The following is a 16,995-nucleotide window of genomic DNA, read 5'->3' as shown; positions in this document are numbered from 1 at the left end:
CAGTCAACGTTCGGTTAGGAGTCTCGGTTTTCGTCGCTATTTCTGGCTGTTGGTTTCACACAATATGTCTACTCCAACTACTTCTTCCTCTAACTCAGCGTGGTTTTGCCTTGTCACGAAGAACCTATCAGACAATTGATTTCAGTCCACTATCCCTTTCTCACTCCTGTTGGTCGTTTAAACAAGGTTGCAAGTTTTTCGGTTTTCTACGCATTTCTGCCAGCTTCGTTCAAGTAATCTAAAATGTCGCAACAGAAGGAGTTTGCTACACACGTTCGTGTCTCGTTTCGAAGTGCAACTACTAACAGCGGCAACTCGAAGTCGTTTCGAAGTGCAACTACTAACAAGAAAGTGAACATCAGAATCATAGTTACACCCTGATACTGAACCCAGAAGTGCCTCGTACACATATGTTCAACAATTTTCTTTTTCCTACAGAAGCTGTCTTGTGTTCAGTTCCCATTTGTGTGCAATTCAAATGTAAAATTCAAGTAAGGATAATGTGCACTTTGCCATGCTTTGGACCTATTCGATGAACTAACGTTGTCTGATGAGGTTACTGTGCTATTCCAAAGGGAGTTCTAGTGCAAGCCCAAAACGCTTTGTATGTGTTGTTTGTGATGGTCTTTCTTTCGTCTTAATTTTTTCTTTTGATCATCACCTCGAAATCCCCATTTGCCTTTTTTTTGTATTTTTTATATTACATGTATATTGTTTAATGCTCAACAGTTCTGAACAGCAAGAAACCCAGTAATGAAAAGCAACGTGGTTTTGGTTTGAGTTCAATTCAGAAGAATCCTTGTTTTTATCGTAATTTATACTGGGATTATAAACTTGCAAACGCTTTCCAGGTACCATCAGCATTTCTTTAACATTCCTCGAGCCATAATTTCGGTTTCGCTCACCTACTAACATCCTCACGACATGCTTCACTTGCTTTGATCAGCAACATTTCTGACGACATTTATGATCGTTACGGTTAATTGGTTTCGCTCTGCTTCTTCACTCCACATTGTCTGATTCTTATCGACACAGCGATTTAGTCTCACCGTCTGACTATCACTCTCTGCCTATCGTTTATCATGTCTCCGTCATGACACTTCAACTTTCCATATCTCAATAGCCCGCCAGCTCGTTGGGCTCAATTTTAGTTTCGTTTTTGTTTTCTATTTCTACCAAACCACGACGCCACACGGGGTTAACGAAAAACTGGGATGGCATTTCTGGAAATACCACAAAATTCCACGTCCTAACATTCCTCGTCCTAGCATTCTTTTGCGTTTCCTTGGATCATCTCTCATCTGATTTTCCACTAACTATGTAATGGTTAATTATCGGTCGCCTTCTCTACTACAGCAACCGCAGAAGGTTGATCTGAGGCTGTAGCGGGCCTTAAGTATATTTCACTCAAACTGATAAAACATTATAGCTAACCAATATCCCGGAAGGCGGAATACTACCGCACAGAACGTGTTATTCTAAACCTCTTGCTCCACTCTGTTTCCGTCCTTCGATTTCGTCCTCCCTGTACTTCTCTGTTTCAGTCTCTCACACACTGTTTATTTTCTCCTTCTGTATGTTTTTGTTCATTCATTATACGTTGTCCTTTCGTCTCTCACTAGTTATCGGTCTATTTCTGCAAACGAGAGAGATTTATTGCGAAACGCATATCACAGCTTACTCTTAGCAGCCGTATTACTATCTGCGATACAACACGACTAAATGTATATCTTCCAGCCGTGCAACCGAAAAAAAACATCTAAACTTCCTATACGAAACATGAATTTACTCGCAACTGTTGTAGCGTTACCGTCACTGTTTGCGGCATTTTACTGCACAATGCCCTGCTGTTGTCTAGGTCGAAAATTTCAGTTGTGCAACAAACCCACAACGCCACCGCTCCATCTATTGACCAATAATTCACCTTGCCATTCACATACCAACACACAAATGCTTACCAAACTTAATGCTTCTGGTTCATTATTCATTTGATCCGTAGATTGATTAATATTTTTCCTCGTTTATAGACTTCAACTCGAAAGCTTAGGTATGTTAAAATTTTCAGAAAACAACTATCGCCAAACATCCTTTTGTCTGAAAATAACACGCTTAGGATTGATTTATTGAGAGCTTAAAAGCATCAGACTGTGTCGCTATGTGTTGTGAACATATGTTTTGCGGAAGACAAACGACTTTTCATGGCTCTTATCATTCGCGTGTGTGCCATGTGCAGCCTCCCGGCCCGACACGACAGCTCAAAGACATCGTGCTAAGCTATCTAAATTAACAATCCCAAATCTTCCCAAACCAAAGCTCCATAGTGATTTTGCTTAAGCAGATTTCAAAGTTTTCTTTTCTTTGTGTGGGCTTTCGACGTTGCTTCGCGGCCTGTCGCGCGTCTTGAGCAGGCATTTTGGGGTGGTTCCCTGCCGCTGTCCTCATCCTGCTAAGATTCGAGATTGACACAGGAACGGTGCCGAACTTGCGATCAAAATCTTTTCCACCATTTCACATCAAACCCTCCGAGATTGTATTCACCCCAGGAGTGATCCATTTATGGCCATCAATCTTTACCGGGAGCAGCCCTGAGCTCACCAGCTCTCTCTCTCCCACACACATACACCCTCTTCCTCTCTTGCCACCTTTCTCGCTCTCTCTCTCTCTCTCACTGTTTTCCATTATTTCCGCCAAGGGTGAGCAAAATGGTGTTTGGGTGGTTTATGGTTATTTTTGTATCCATCCTGGTCGATCATGAAAATTAAACTTTTTTTTCCAAAAGCCTGTCTAACGTTCGCTACGGGCGATAAGAGGAACATTCAATCGTTGAATAATCTTGATCCTATTCCAATCATGATCCATTCTGACCGCTAAAGATGCTCGAAAGAATGGTGCCGAAAGCTCCTGATCAATGACGGAACATTGTGACATATTTTGGTGTTATTTAGGGAATGCGGAACGATTCTAGGAAGGGTTTTATTCATACGTTTTGCTACTGCACACCAGACCCTCAGTAGTCCAGGAACACTAAAGGTTCGAGTTCCGGAAAAGAGCCCAAATTGGTTGACTTCCAAATGATTTTCGTCAGCAACCGCGGCAAGTATCCTGCTCCCAGCGGGCATCGCTTCAATTTACTGCAGAGGAACCATTTAACTTTATCATTCCCTTACACACCGTGGCGTAAAGTGACTTCCTCACACACGCACCAACACTCTTAACGACCAGAAACACTTTTCGGTTTATTACACCTGCTCTACCTGATACCCGAAAGTGGTTCGTCGTGAGAACAATTCAACACCATTTCTGGCGTGCCCGGCGATTGCCGGAAACCAATCTACGTCACGCCAGGGCTTCTGTGTTAGCTGGATATAACACCCGGTCTCAAGCTACGCGGTCTTCGGGGCAACCTAGCGCGTCCTAATTTCAACGTGACCCGCGCTTCGGTGGAGAAAAGCGGCAACCACGAGTTAAAAATTGACTTCTTTTCTCGCGCGAACGACTAACTGCACAGAAAAGGCACCAAGAAGGATGCAATGTTAGGACGGTTCGAGCTTCCGGTCGCCAGGCTAATAAATGGCCAAAAAAGCCGTCACGGAAAGGAGGTCAAAAATCGAACGTCTCCGGCCTGTAGAGGCGCCTTCGTTGTGCCGAGTTGTTGCTCCGTTGCTATCTTTTCACCGCCATAAATCAGCTCGAAAGCTTTCGGCAGACGGTCTCTTGCTGATGATGCAAGGCACTATCGTCCAAGGAGGCTTTTATCGTCAGCCTCCAAATGGGCCACCTTGGGTAAGGCGGTACCTGCCAAGGATGGCATGATGGCTTTGAGAAAGCACGTCTGTGTTTTATGGAAGTTTACCCACTGCCTTTGTTGTTGGCTCACATTTTGGGGCGTACTGTTTCTCGTGTCACACGGGCCAAAGACAGACAAAATACCAAAATCAGAAATACAAAATACAGGAAGAAAAAAGCCCTCCTCATCATTGTAACAACAGTAGAATGTGTGCGTGCCTGTTCGTTGAATATTCTTTACGGTTTTTTTTACATTTCCCCAATTTTTGACGATGGTTCGAAGATGGCAACACTAAAGTAAAGAACGAAATTCCCCGCTGTGCCACAAACCTCACGGTATCTGTTGACAAGGGGCCGTTACGTCGATGTGCATTAGCCCTACGTTCCAGAGTACCTTTCAAGAGGCCGGAAAAGTAGCGATGCTTTCGTCTGGTCAATGAGCCAAGGAATGATCGAATCTTCTGAAAAATTATTCAGACCCACCCCAGACCCACCAGACTGTTTTGGTGTGCATATGCGTTTACGGCGTAATAATCGCTGTGCCATTCGTCAACATTTGGTACGAGTGGTGAATAAATTGTCTTAGAAAATTGGATGCCTTAGTTGTGCTCCTTCGGCAGTGAGACTCCTTTTTGGACAAATAAAAACGAATTCCCAATTGCTGTTGAATTCTGTCGCCAAAGAGGTCAACAATTGCTTTTTTGGATTGATTTGGAACAACGGAGCCCTTCATCTGGGCGTGCCAGGGTCAAGAGGACACCCGGAAACAATTGACATGTTCAAATATGCCGTACATACTACACACTCGCTTCCATCATCGACGTCAACAATCCGATTGAGATGGTGTCTTGGTGCTGAGGTACATACTATAGTCGGCTCAAACTTTGCTCATCTTACGATGAATCAATATCGTCCAGGGACACTGGAGACGCCGTGCTCACCAGGTCTACCCTTTAGGGGCAAACTCCTGAAAGGCACTTGGGATACGACCGTCCATGTGTATCGATATCATCGTCGCACAAGAACGCTTTAATTCTTTAATTTTTCTTTCCTGTCCGTAGCCAGGAGCGGGCCCGTGCTGAAACAATTTCCTGGCATCGCTCAGCGCTACTCGAGCGCCAACTTCAGCTGCCAATCTAGCAGGGCGAACCCATTCGGTGATGCTTCATTTAACCGGAAGCTAGCTGCCGGAACCCATCAATAGTTTTAACCCATCATCGGACACAGGAAGCCGATTTGGATCGTAAGGACGGAGCTTATTTGAAAAAAACTGAGTGGCAACTTGCCACCGACCAGGGGTTCATTCTCGGTAGTGGGTTGCAAGCGTCACCAATTCTGCAATTCTCTACGCGCTCCATATAAGGACTCGCTTCGATCAACTGTTTCACAGTACCCATTGACCGACAATGACACACTTCCGAAAAGGCTAGTCGAGGGTAGGCTTCCCCATGCAGTGAATTTAAGCGCAGCCTGCAGAAAGAATGGTGCACAGGTTGCTTTGGGCGATAGCTCAACGAGCAGGTTAAATGTTTGCTGAACGAATTACTGGTACCATGTACCCTGATACGTTAGCTCACATCTTCTTTCATCGTACTCTGGCTCAAGGCAGAATTGGAAGCAATGACAGGCGAAAAGAAAACTTTATCCATCCTTTCTACGGAGGTGTTAACTAAGGAAAATTTTGCGCACACCAGATGGAATAGAACAATGAAGCTAGTCCAGCGTTATCACCAACGCTGATAAATTGAGTAAAGTTTCGTGAAGGATGTCCTTAACCATTTTTGCTTTTCTAAAAAAAAACTCTATTGAATTCAAACAGCAATAAACCGTGTTTATTTGGTTTCTACCATCAATTCATTATCTGGTTTGAAAGGTGAAATAAAAACAATGCTATCACCGATCACTTTTCATAAAAAATAGCAACCCTACTGACGTAAAACTTACACACATTGATGCACCTTGAATTTTTTAGCGAGCTATAACGGAAGATTCGGCAGAATCTCGCTCATTGTGTTCGAGGTTCTGATGTTCTTTAGGCAAAGTTGGTGACGATAATGATTCTGATCGTTGGTATTCGTTGGTTGAGAATTCTGCCACCACCTTTGCGCTGATGAAAACGATCTTGGATAGACCAAGCCTAAATGTATCTAATTGACGATTCAATTCCATTCAACACTGAATGCCTATCCATGAAGATTTAAAAAAAGTCCTTTCATTTTTTGCTTTTTAATTTGATATGATTTTAGTTTGACAATAGGCCTCAATAGTTCCATGTGCCCACTTTCGAATCATATCCCGTAGCAATGTGTAATGCACCTTTCATTTTTTTCAATCAGAACTTGCTGATGTTGGGAAACCGAATGCTTGGAATTAGATTACTAGACAAAAATCGTTTTCGCGTTCGTTCGCGTGAAACCAAGTGACACTGCAGGCTTTTGTTAATATTTTGTTCATGAATTATCCATTTCCGATCTCGGAAAAAGCAGACATTCCGACCGCCTCCGAATCGTTTCTCCGCAACCACCGGGTCTCGTGTGAAAAAGGTACTTTGTTTTGCCTGTTTGTTCGGCCATTTGTATCGGTTTTGCTGTTCCGTGCACTGTATGCATAATTTATCATTTCAAGTTGGTCTATGTTTTTCACTGTTTTCGCAGTGCTATCTTTTCAATTCCCCAAGTCCAACAGACCTTTTTCCAGTTCCTTCTCTGTCGGCTCATTACTTCACACACTTCGAGCGCACATCGTAAGCATTTTATTTTTCAGCGCTTTACACTACATAGCCGATGCTGTGCGAATCTTACTGAACCATTTATCAATAAAGGGTCAGATGCGAATTAGTGTATTTTCGAACGCGTTGTTTTTGCTGCTTCACAGAAGATGGGTGAAAAGTATCGGAACGAATGAACAAACAACTAAATCAAAAATCGCTACCTTACGTTCTTTTCACAGTTTTTTTTTTTCAATATTCCGCAGAAAACTAAGGAAAGCGTATTGATTTCTGGTGAACTTTTTTGTTGATGAGCTCCGAACGAAAAACTTTCCTGAATCATTTCCCTTTGCAATGCCGTTTTTTGTATATTTGACCACGGAGGAAACTTTGCTTTTTCGGGGTTCGATTTTAACTGTATGTAATTAATTTTCCTAAGTCAGACCCAGTTCGAACAGTTTTCGACGCTTGCACTATTGTGCTTTATGTTCCTCTTCAACTCGAATTCCAAAAAATCTTTTTTGCACCAACAACACAAAAATAAGAAAAAACATCACACCAAACGTTACTCTGCCAAAGCGCCGGCTTGGAACTTTTCGAATCAATAAAAAGCCTTTTCTATGGCAACATTCAGGCGTGGGTGAACAGATAGGAAAAGTTTGATCGTTTTTGAGCAGCCCTTCTCGTTACATGTTTTTTCTTATGTTTTCGTTGGATTTATTTACAGATTTGAACCTATACATGTTGTTACTGGATGTTGCATAACATTAAGTATCTGCCAGATTGTTAGTAAAATATGTTTGAACCGTGCGAAAGGTCGTATTCATATTTTTCTTTTCTGCCAATGAAATGAAAATTTTGCTATTTTCAATGCACCATTGCTACGTTGAAACGAATGGATATGAACTCTATTTTATGTCAACAATTTTTTTTCCTGTTTTCTAAATCCATCAGCATCGTTATCGTAAATCTGATCTGCCAAACCTGCGAGGTCTGCAACCGTGAACTATCAACGACAAAGTCACGTGTTACGTGCTTTGATGCTAAACTTTTCCGGAAATCAAGTCTATACAATCCACAGTAACAGGCTTTTTAATGGTATCCCTTCGTCAAGTGTTTCCACCTCTTCTTCTCCTTTGTGGTAAAAATTGAAAAGGCCACCAAAATGTATGTCGACAAGTTTGAAACTCAACGGACTGGACTAGCAATCGAAAGGACTCTTGCGTATACTATTGCTCATAAAACCGGCAGAGTTTACGTTGCAACCATTGAAACCCATAACGACCTTCACAGCCACTGTAGCTAGAATTGAACACGAACACTCTCGAATGCATTTCGGACTGGACTTTTCTCACGTCTTATTTAGGATATAACCATCGATCAATGTGAATCGTAAATAATCATACGTTTTCTTTTATTCTCCTTCATACGATACTCATCCATATGTCACACTGTTTCCAATGAACTACGCACTACCGAAAACTTCCTTTACGGTCAACCAATCATCATAATAAATAATCACTATCGTGCGTGACCTGGAATTGGTCAAAACACTATTAAAATCCCACTTCTTCGTGCGTTCCTTACCGCGGTCTCGTAATGGACTAAACACCCTTCCACGCACTGATTCCTGACCTACTGTCAACGTATTGCAAACCTTTGACATCTGAAACCGTAACAAACGTTGTTCCAAACGTTCCCCAAACATGTGTAACAAATAAACGAAAATTAAAACCCTGGAGTCGGTTACACGATGCGAGATATCCGGTACTTCTGGAAAGATGGCCTAAGTAGTGTCGGAATGAGCAGCGAAGTAGAACTACCACAATTTAGAGTACTGGGTCACAGGCAGAGGGCGACCGAAATTAACCTAACCACAGGTACCCATCATAAACAGCAAAAAAAATCACAACACTTTCATCAACAACGCATCTCAACCTGTCATTTATCAACTAGCTTAAATGTTTCGTATTTTTCGTTCGTCTGTTGTCTTTGTTTTATTTTCTCTAACTCTTCACAAGGGAAGAGTTAAAGTGTTCCTCTTGTTTATTGATTCCGTAAAGCGTGAACAGCGACCCCAACGTCGCGGTCTCACCTCTTTACGGTATCTTTTTCAATTTGTGGTTTTGTTTTCTGTTTCATAATATATGCCCATATATTTGTTTTACTTTAAGTAACACCAATCATCTGTGCCTGTCACTCATCATCATCTCATCTGTATTCCTTTCTCTCTCAATCACTGTACTCCTCTCTTTCTCTCTCTTTCTCACACACACAAACACACACTCTATCACTTACACACATCCGTTGTCTATTACTCCATTTTCATTTTTTTCATTTCGATTTTCAATGTGTTTCCATTGTTTCACCCACCAATCAAGCTAAACAGCAGACCAAGTCAACCGACATTTTATCTGTTAGGTTTTGAGCAGTTGTGCCGTTGTCATCATTAAGTTTCGTTCGAAATCCGATCGCTATATTTTTTCCTATCCATTGAATGCCGTTTTAAATGTTTTTTTTAATATTTTTTATTTACTTGCAACAATTTAAGTCACTACACCAGTTATGTGTTTCACACCAATGCTAACACATACACGATTGTTAGCAGCGTTCTACACCATCTACACCCTACGAGTACTTTTGTTGTCAAATTGTTCAATTGTTCAGTTTTCTGTTATTCGACACGCAGTAAAATGACGACAATCGATTTGACAAACTCGTTTAAATGAGATTGTTCTGTTGTTTTGGTTTCTAATTTCCAAATTTATGTTCCCTACGTTTATCCGATGTACGAATAACCAACACATCAACACGTATAGCGCTATCTGCAACGATAGTATCAATTCGAACACACAACGTTTTACGCAACGCTCGTTGCAAGATGCCATAAAACAGCAACCGACCGAACGGCTCTCCGTTTGCCAGTTCGGGAATAGTGTTTACGTGTTCATAGAAGCAAAACTCGTGCCTGTTTCAATGCGTATTACAGTTTCTTTCTTATTTTGCCTTCTTTTCTACACCGTACCATGTTGTTTACTTGTAAGTATGTTTTTCCGACCCTTCTTTCACCATTCGCAGCGAGTGTCAATCGTAATGTCCGTCTAGTCAGGTTTCAAACTGGTAAAGTTTGTGCCGTTCGCTGTTACCACGTTTTTTTCTTTTCGACCCCGACCTCCGATAAAGCAAAATCTGCACAACTCTCTCAAACGATCCTACACTACACCTACTACCTATTGAAGAGTTCGACATTTTTGTTTTCGTCTTAACATGCAAAAGCTATCAAACTAGCAACGGCACAAAAGTGAATCGAAACTCACGAACTGCCCGGCTAGTCTACTTTGTACACTTTTCACCGATTTGTTACGCTAGTTAAGCATCAATTATTTCCTTAGGCGTGTAGAATTCTGCTCGTCTCTGCTTGCCAAAGTGACGGATTTTTGGCGGTGCACCGAGTAGAATCGCATTGCCCAACGACTTCTTGTGATCTTTCGTTTTACTTTGATTTGCGGCGATTTAATCATTCAACCGTATAGAAAGGTGATTAATTATGAAAAAAAAACGTTGATACGTATTTTAAAACGTAAATAGTTTTCAATACTACAATAATGACTAATTAACAGATTGACAAAAGGGTTTATGAAGGGTTTTAGAATGTAAACAAAAGAAATTGAGTCTAGTTTTGTGTTTGGCCTAAATCCATAAAAACTTTTCGCCCCTTCTTGTAACCGTTTCTTTGTACGTTAATTTTCGTTCCGAAACTAGTTAGCAGTTAGTTTCAAAAATTCGCTACAGTACTCCAAAGATTACCTAACCTCTGACATTGCAGCATTGTCTACCCTTTTTGATCGAATCATTGAACTATTTCTCTCGTTCTCTCTTTGAAGTATTCATTAAAATCACTGCGCGGAGAGTTTTTCCACATTTATCGGTTACTAACTTTGGCCGTTTTTAATTCCGATTACCAATTTCGTAGTATTTACTCTACTGATGTTTATTATCTTTTGGTAAGCAGTAACTTCTGAGAAAAGTAAGCAAATACAAGCATACAAATTCGTGAAAACCACTATGAAAGTTCTCCCATGAGAGAGGTGCGTTTTCATGAAAGACGATAAAAATTAGTGGCCAAACGTGATGTAAACTCGTAGCCGGTCCGGTTTCACACAAGTTGATCCACGTTCCATTGCGTAATCTATCGAATCATACGATAATCTTTATCGCGGTTTAAAGCATTTGATGATAGCTTCTCAAACAAGAAGCTGGCCAAGGCTTACAACAGAAATAAATAGTTTCCATTCCATTCAATGAGAGCATACTAATATGTATCATGCTGTTCAATTGTAAGTTTCTTTAGCCGTACATGAGATAAAGGACAGCAGTTCTTGCGGTATGTAAGATAATCCTTCTCCGTAGATTCGAACCTGTGTAATGCAAATGTGTCTTTCAAAGTGTTAATCGTGCATTGTATGAAAAAGCTGCCTCACAGAAAGACAAATAGCAGACTCTTGGTAGTGAGACGAAGATGAATGCTACGCATACGTCCTTTAAGGTCAATGTGTTGTTGTAGATGTCGCATATAACAATGTTCGCCCGTAGTTCGAGCTCAAGCCTCTAACTGCAACTTTCAGTACATTGCCACGCACGTGAAACGTCGCAATTCCTCACAAACTGACCGAACGAATTTTCTTCTGATCTTGAACATGCGCCTAGTTTTGATCTTCCCTCTAGGGATCCAGGGCACACAGTACCCTCGAGTAGTGAAACCATAACCTACAAAACACGGAAAGATCTTGCGTCTGTAAGTGATGTATGTAGCCTCAGATCCCAGTCAAGAATGGTGTGCTCTGGAACCAATACGCCGTACGTGTAGCGTAAACAGTTCAATAGGGACTAGATCATCCACCATCCACCAAGCGAGAATGTCCACCACTACCTGTGTGTCACGGCCATTATATGAATAGCAAATATTCCAGTGTAGCAAAACAGCAACAATCCAAACCGAAAAAGATACACACGACTTCATGAATCCACCTACAGCATAAATCCAACCATAGGATTCACATGCCTTACGGCTAACATTAAACCGTCACTAAACTTGCACGAATACAAAATACTACAGTCACAAAAACCACTACAAAACCAAACCACATGTATCACAGCCAACAAAAAAGGCCAATTACAACAACCAAAACGTACTCGAATAATCGATTGTTTCTAATTCACGAATGTTTCTCTCTCTTTCTTTCTCTCAAATTCAACATCGATTTTTTGGTTCCATTGCAAACAACAAAATCAAACAAAACGTTCCATTCGCTCGTTCCGATCGTCTGTGTGTATGTGTGCGTATGCATATTTGTATCCGTTTAATACGCAAAACCAACTCGCCCAACACCATCTACCGGGCACAAATTACTGCTGCGTGTGCTCCTGCCACCAACCTATCACCAATTTTGCCCAACTACACATATCTTGTTAAATTGTCACTACTATCGCCTATTACTACAATCACGCACTACGGTCGGCGTGTTATTTTTGTTTTGTTTTTTATCTGTGCTCGATGGAAACCCTAATACCGAACAATCACTCTTCGCGTTGCGTGTCCTCACGAAAAAAACAAAACCAACGCCGGAACCTGGACCACTATAATATACTTAAATCCACGCACGCACACTCGTGCCCTCTGCTCACGCGCGAAACAATCGGGAACATATGAACTACGCCCTCCCCATGTGTCTTTGCGAAAAAACCCAAACGTAAACATTTTAACTGAACAACCGGATTCTTGTGGTTCGTGAATAAACCATACGCTGCCGTTGGCCGAACGAACACCTAACGCAAATAACACACACACACACGCAATTAAAATTCCCGCTCCCGAATCCCGAATGGTAGTCGGCTACACCATGAGAGATATCCGATACAAATGGAATGAAGGCCCCAACTCTGTCGGAGTCTCGAGCGAAGTATCTTTGCCTCAGTTTAAGGTTTTGGGACACCGTCAACGTGCAATGGAAATCAGTCTCACAACAGGTACCTGTAGACGGTCACCGATTTTGTTAAATAACTTTCATTACCTCATTACTATTTTGATTAACTATCAACCGCTCAAATTCATTCCTCCTTTTTCAAGAACGAACTATTTTTTGTTTACAACAACAAGTATCGATAACAAATAGATCATATCTACAAAAGCCTTTTCTGCCTATCAGTAACTATAAAGTGTTATCTCATTACTCAAAGTCAAATACTGTAAAGCGTTAGCATCCGTCAATGTTTGATTGAATCCAAGGCAAGAAAAGCCCTTCTATGTTCTTGCCCTTTTTAATTCGCTCATGCTTTCTCTTGTATATCTTGAAACGCGCGACTTTGCTCCTACCATTCAACATAACCAACCATTTACATTCATACAATCGGTTTTATATAACATAAAGTGAAGCAGATTGTATTCCAAAAATATTTTTGTTTCACCCAACTTGTTCGCTCTCATCATCCATTACTTGTTACTAGTTTCCAACTTTTAAGTTTCTTGCCCCATAATTTTACCGCCCCTTTTACACTATGCATTGACGTTCTATACTTATATCAGTCTTTTGCCTATTGTGAATGTCTTCAGTTCTGTGTTACCTTGGTGTCCTACTATCATGTTTTAACGCCAGTGTGATTGATGTTTCAACGCGAAACTAACTTCATCCGTTTACTAGCAGTTGTTCACTTTCTATTTTTCGTTTCAACAGAGGCCCCAGAATTGCTGTAGAATGTAAAAACTTAGCTCACTCGCTCATCCTTCATTGCTTTATAGAATAGAGCGGTACGCCAAGCGTCGAAACGCGAAAACCAATTTATGGGTTGTTTGTAGCACCCGCGGGTCAAATGCTAGGGCGTATCCTTTTCTATTCCAGTCTGTTCAAACTGCCACCGCACAATTCTATTATGATGATTGTTTTGAATTATTTGTTTGCAAAAGAATATAGACCGTCGGTTAAGGATGTTGATTAAAAGGCACTCATGGTTTTTCCTCGCCCTGCTAATGAGTAATGTAAAAAAACTTTTGAAGAAACCTTTCCAGCTTTAAAGAAAAGGCACGGTTTTAACCTGTGGCCGTAAGGCGGGTCTCTCTCCCGCTGCCTTGGTTACCCGATCCGCCCAGCATTTTATTTACACACATCGGCTTCGACCTTCCAACAATACAAAAATGTACGTCATTTATCGCAGACTCCACTGGGCAGTTTATGAATGTAAGACCTTCCATGTTAAGCAAACAACCCTACCTTGTATAGGGTGCTACAAAGCTTTCACTTCGATTCGTTAAACATTTGCTCTGAAGCATAACCTTCACCGGGGCAGCGTGGTGGGAGCACTGATACACGCTGACGTGGGGCATACCGGAAGCAGTTGCTTCGCTAGATTGACAGGTTCATTAAAAAATGCCCACAAGCCCATGGTCAACCGGTGAAAGCATAAATTGAGTTTGCTGGCCAATGTGCACCCTGTGAGACGTATCGGGGCCGGGCGGCCGATTGAGTGGCTAAACTGCTATGAAAAGACGACGCAAATAATGTTTGCTGGCAAAATTGGAAACCCATCATCGTGTCGGGCGCGCCATCAGCCCTCATCATCGTCACTCAGGCTTGACGCCGGCCGATAGACAATATTTTTGGCCTTTCTGCATTAGCGGCACATTTTGCGAAGCATATTTCGCTTATAGCAGCAACATAGGTCTTTTTTGCCTCCTGGTCGGTGTTAGAAATTATTCATTGTGTTAAGTTTGGAACAGACGCGAACTTACCTTTGACTCTGCGCCACATTTCTTCGTTAGAACAAATCGTTAGCAACAGATCCAAGAGAACGGCAATAATTTCTCCTACTGTTCTGCGGCTGCATGTCAAGCTTCGATCTGTCGTCCCAAACGAAACACCTTAGTGAAAGCCACGAATTACTATCTTACAACTATCTTCTATGTCCCATACTATAGATTATGCACGGACCGACCGAGCCTAATAGCGCATAAAACCACGTTATTAACTCTATAAAAAACAAATACGGCTCGATGCCGTGTGCAGCTAGATGTGTATTGTACAAATGCTAGGTCGGCTTAATGATTGCGATATGTCGCTATCGGGAAACGGAAATGCTCGATGAAACCGTTTTATGCCTCGCGGGAGTCGTTGTTACGCATAACTACCAAGAGATAATTTGCGTGTGTCGAATTTCAACTCCAAACGACTGCATGCCGGCAAGATTACATCAATTTTGGGATCGAATTCTATCGAAAACACACCACTAACAATATCACATCGCTGTGAAGGATCTCACAGTGATAGGGCCTTCTGTCATCACCGCAAGCAACAATAAACGCTGCCTAGCTATGCATTACGATGGTTTTAGTATAGCTTATGTATAGCTTTAGTATAGGAGGTTTATGTGTTGAGAATTGGACTGTTAAAAAGATGGCTGTACCTGCCGATTGGGACTTCCCAGTTATGCTGTTCATTCTTCACTACCCTATTTCGACATCAGGTAACTGAGTCCAGGTCGAAAAAAACATTATTTCGATTTGCAACCGATCTTTAAAAGGGTTAGACCATATCATCTTTTGTGCCTGAAAATGACGTTTTGCGGGGATTATTATTTTCTGCTACCTCTTGAAGAAAACTGCTTCGGAATTACACCAAATGCTTGCCGGGACTAGGTTTTGAAAGATCTCAGCGCTTTAAGTGGTTTAAAAAATTAAAAAAATGGCGATTTTTATTTAACAAAAAAGCGTCCAAGGACTCCATAAAACCGATGAGACAGAAAGGTGCTGTCCAACTTTCAGATGGAACAGAATAGTGTGGTGTTTCACAAGCTCTTAAAACCTGATGAAAAGGTTAATTCAGATCGCTACTGATAACAAATGATCAATTTGAAACATGCATTGATCGAAAAACGACCAAAATGTCATTTCTAGTATTCCTAAATGGAGGCGCCTGGTGCTCCATGGCCTGGCGATTCCTTGATCCAAAAAGCCAAACTGTTTGAGGATACTATCAAATCACTTGAATGTGAGCTGCTATCCCTCCCCGCGTTATTCACCAGACTTGGCTCTTTCCGAATATCATTCTTTTTCATCGATGGGACAAGTATTGGCTGAACAGCCCTTTTTGTTAAACAACTTAGTGAGACAACTTGCATCGTAAACTTGGCCCACACTTATCGAATCTAATGTTACGTGCTGCTGGCTGCAACAGTTCGCGTTAAGAGTTCGTGCCTTTGAGTGAAAGTACGCTATTTTCAACCACGAACACTTTTGACATCGTTTTCTAATGGCGCCGATTTCAACGAATGATTCACGCTGTAATTGGAAATCTCATTACGAACGTCACAATGCCATTCTAGGCGCACTAAATTAGCTCTGGGGCATATTTTTCACGAACGACCCACCGCGGAAACGCTAACCAGGGTTTTACTTTCATTGCATATAATGATCGGCACTGCGCGTTAAAAACGAAGCGTTAGAAAAGTGGCTGAAGAGTTGAGCGAAATACAACGGACAATCGGGTCATTACTGACAGATGGTATGCCTTTGTCGGTGACCATTTTGCCCACAGTGTGATGTATACTTTAAACGTCATTATTGTAACGGCGTTCACCGTATGGTCGAAATAAAAGAAAACACGAAAACGAGACAGGCCAAGCAAACGAACACACCGTTGATAATGGTGACGCAATGGGTTCGAGGTTAAGCTGCCAAATTATTTAAATAAGCTTTTTCAGCATTAAGGTGGCCGAATCAGCCCTGCCCCACCGTGTCCTGAACAGTTTCCTTGGGCCACGAATCACGAATGGCCGTCTTGCTGTCACGCAATGACTGAGGAAAAACGAAATCTGCAATGCTTTTACATGTGGTGACCACCAAAAAATATCATAATGACGCGATCAAATCACTCTCTTCAATGGAATAAAAGTGTGCGCCGAAACAACGCGGGTCACGGGCTCACGGAACCGAGTATTTACCGCGGGCTGTTTCCTACCGCCCGACGATGCGTGTCAGCGACAAATTAATCTCGCGAACTCATCCGTCACTGGTTTGGGATTGGGGTGCCAACGAGAACAGGGCCAACCGCAGGTAACAGGACACGAACGGCATTAAAAAGCACAGAAAAACGCCAGGTCGCTGTTGCCTCCCGAAATTCTGTTCCACTTTCCATAATTGCACAAGTAGCCAAATAGCCTCCAAAATTCAACGAAACGAAACTTGCAAGGAACCTTTCTGATCAAGTGAGCACTGGTTAGAGCGGCTCATATTGAAACGTACCCATAAAATTAAGCCGTTGTAGAGCCATAAAATAATCACACATTTTATCCAGGCATCGAAGCGTGCTCCAAGCACCAGCACCATAGCACCGGCAACTTGAATATGAAACTAACAGAACAGCACCACGGTTCAGGTAAGTGCCAAGTTCGCTATTCTTTACATTTCCTCCCGTTTTTATTGACCGGTAAGAAACACGTAAGAAACTGATGCG

The 16,995-nt window shown here is 41.8% G+C and overlaps 1 protein-coding gene across 2 annotated transcripts in view; it reads left to right on the top strand.

Moving 5' to 3' along the window:
• LOC128269403 (gamma-aminobutyric acid receptor subunit beta) overlaps positions 1 to 16,995 on the top strand; it is a 57,091-nt gene that overhangs the window by 31,164 nt on the left and 8,932 nt on the right. For both annotated transcript variants that reach the window (XM_053006858.1, XM_053006859.1), the window contains one exon: positions 12,383 to 12,520. In XM_053006858.1, the coding sequence (XP_052862818.1) occupies positions 12,383 to 12,520 (138 nt within the window). The remainder of the gene's footprint in view (positions 1 to 12,382; positions 12,521 to 16,995) is intronic.

This window comes from Anopheles cruzii, chromosome 2 (genome assembly GCF_943734635.1).
Source record: "Anopheles cruzii chromosome 2, idAnoCruzAS_RS32_06, whole genome shotgun sequence".
NCBI classification, from domain to species: Eukaryota; Metazoa; Arthropoda; class Insecta; order Diptera; family Culicidae; genus Anopheles; species Anopheles cruzii.
The sequence above is the reverse complement of the archived record's forward strand: the minus strand, read 5'-3'. Positions and strand labels throughout refer to the sequence as shown.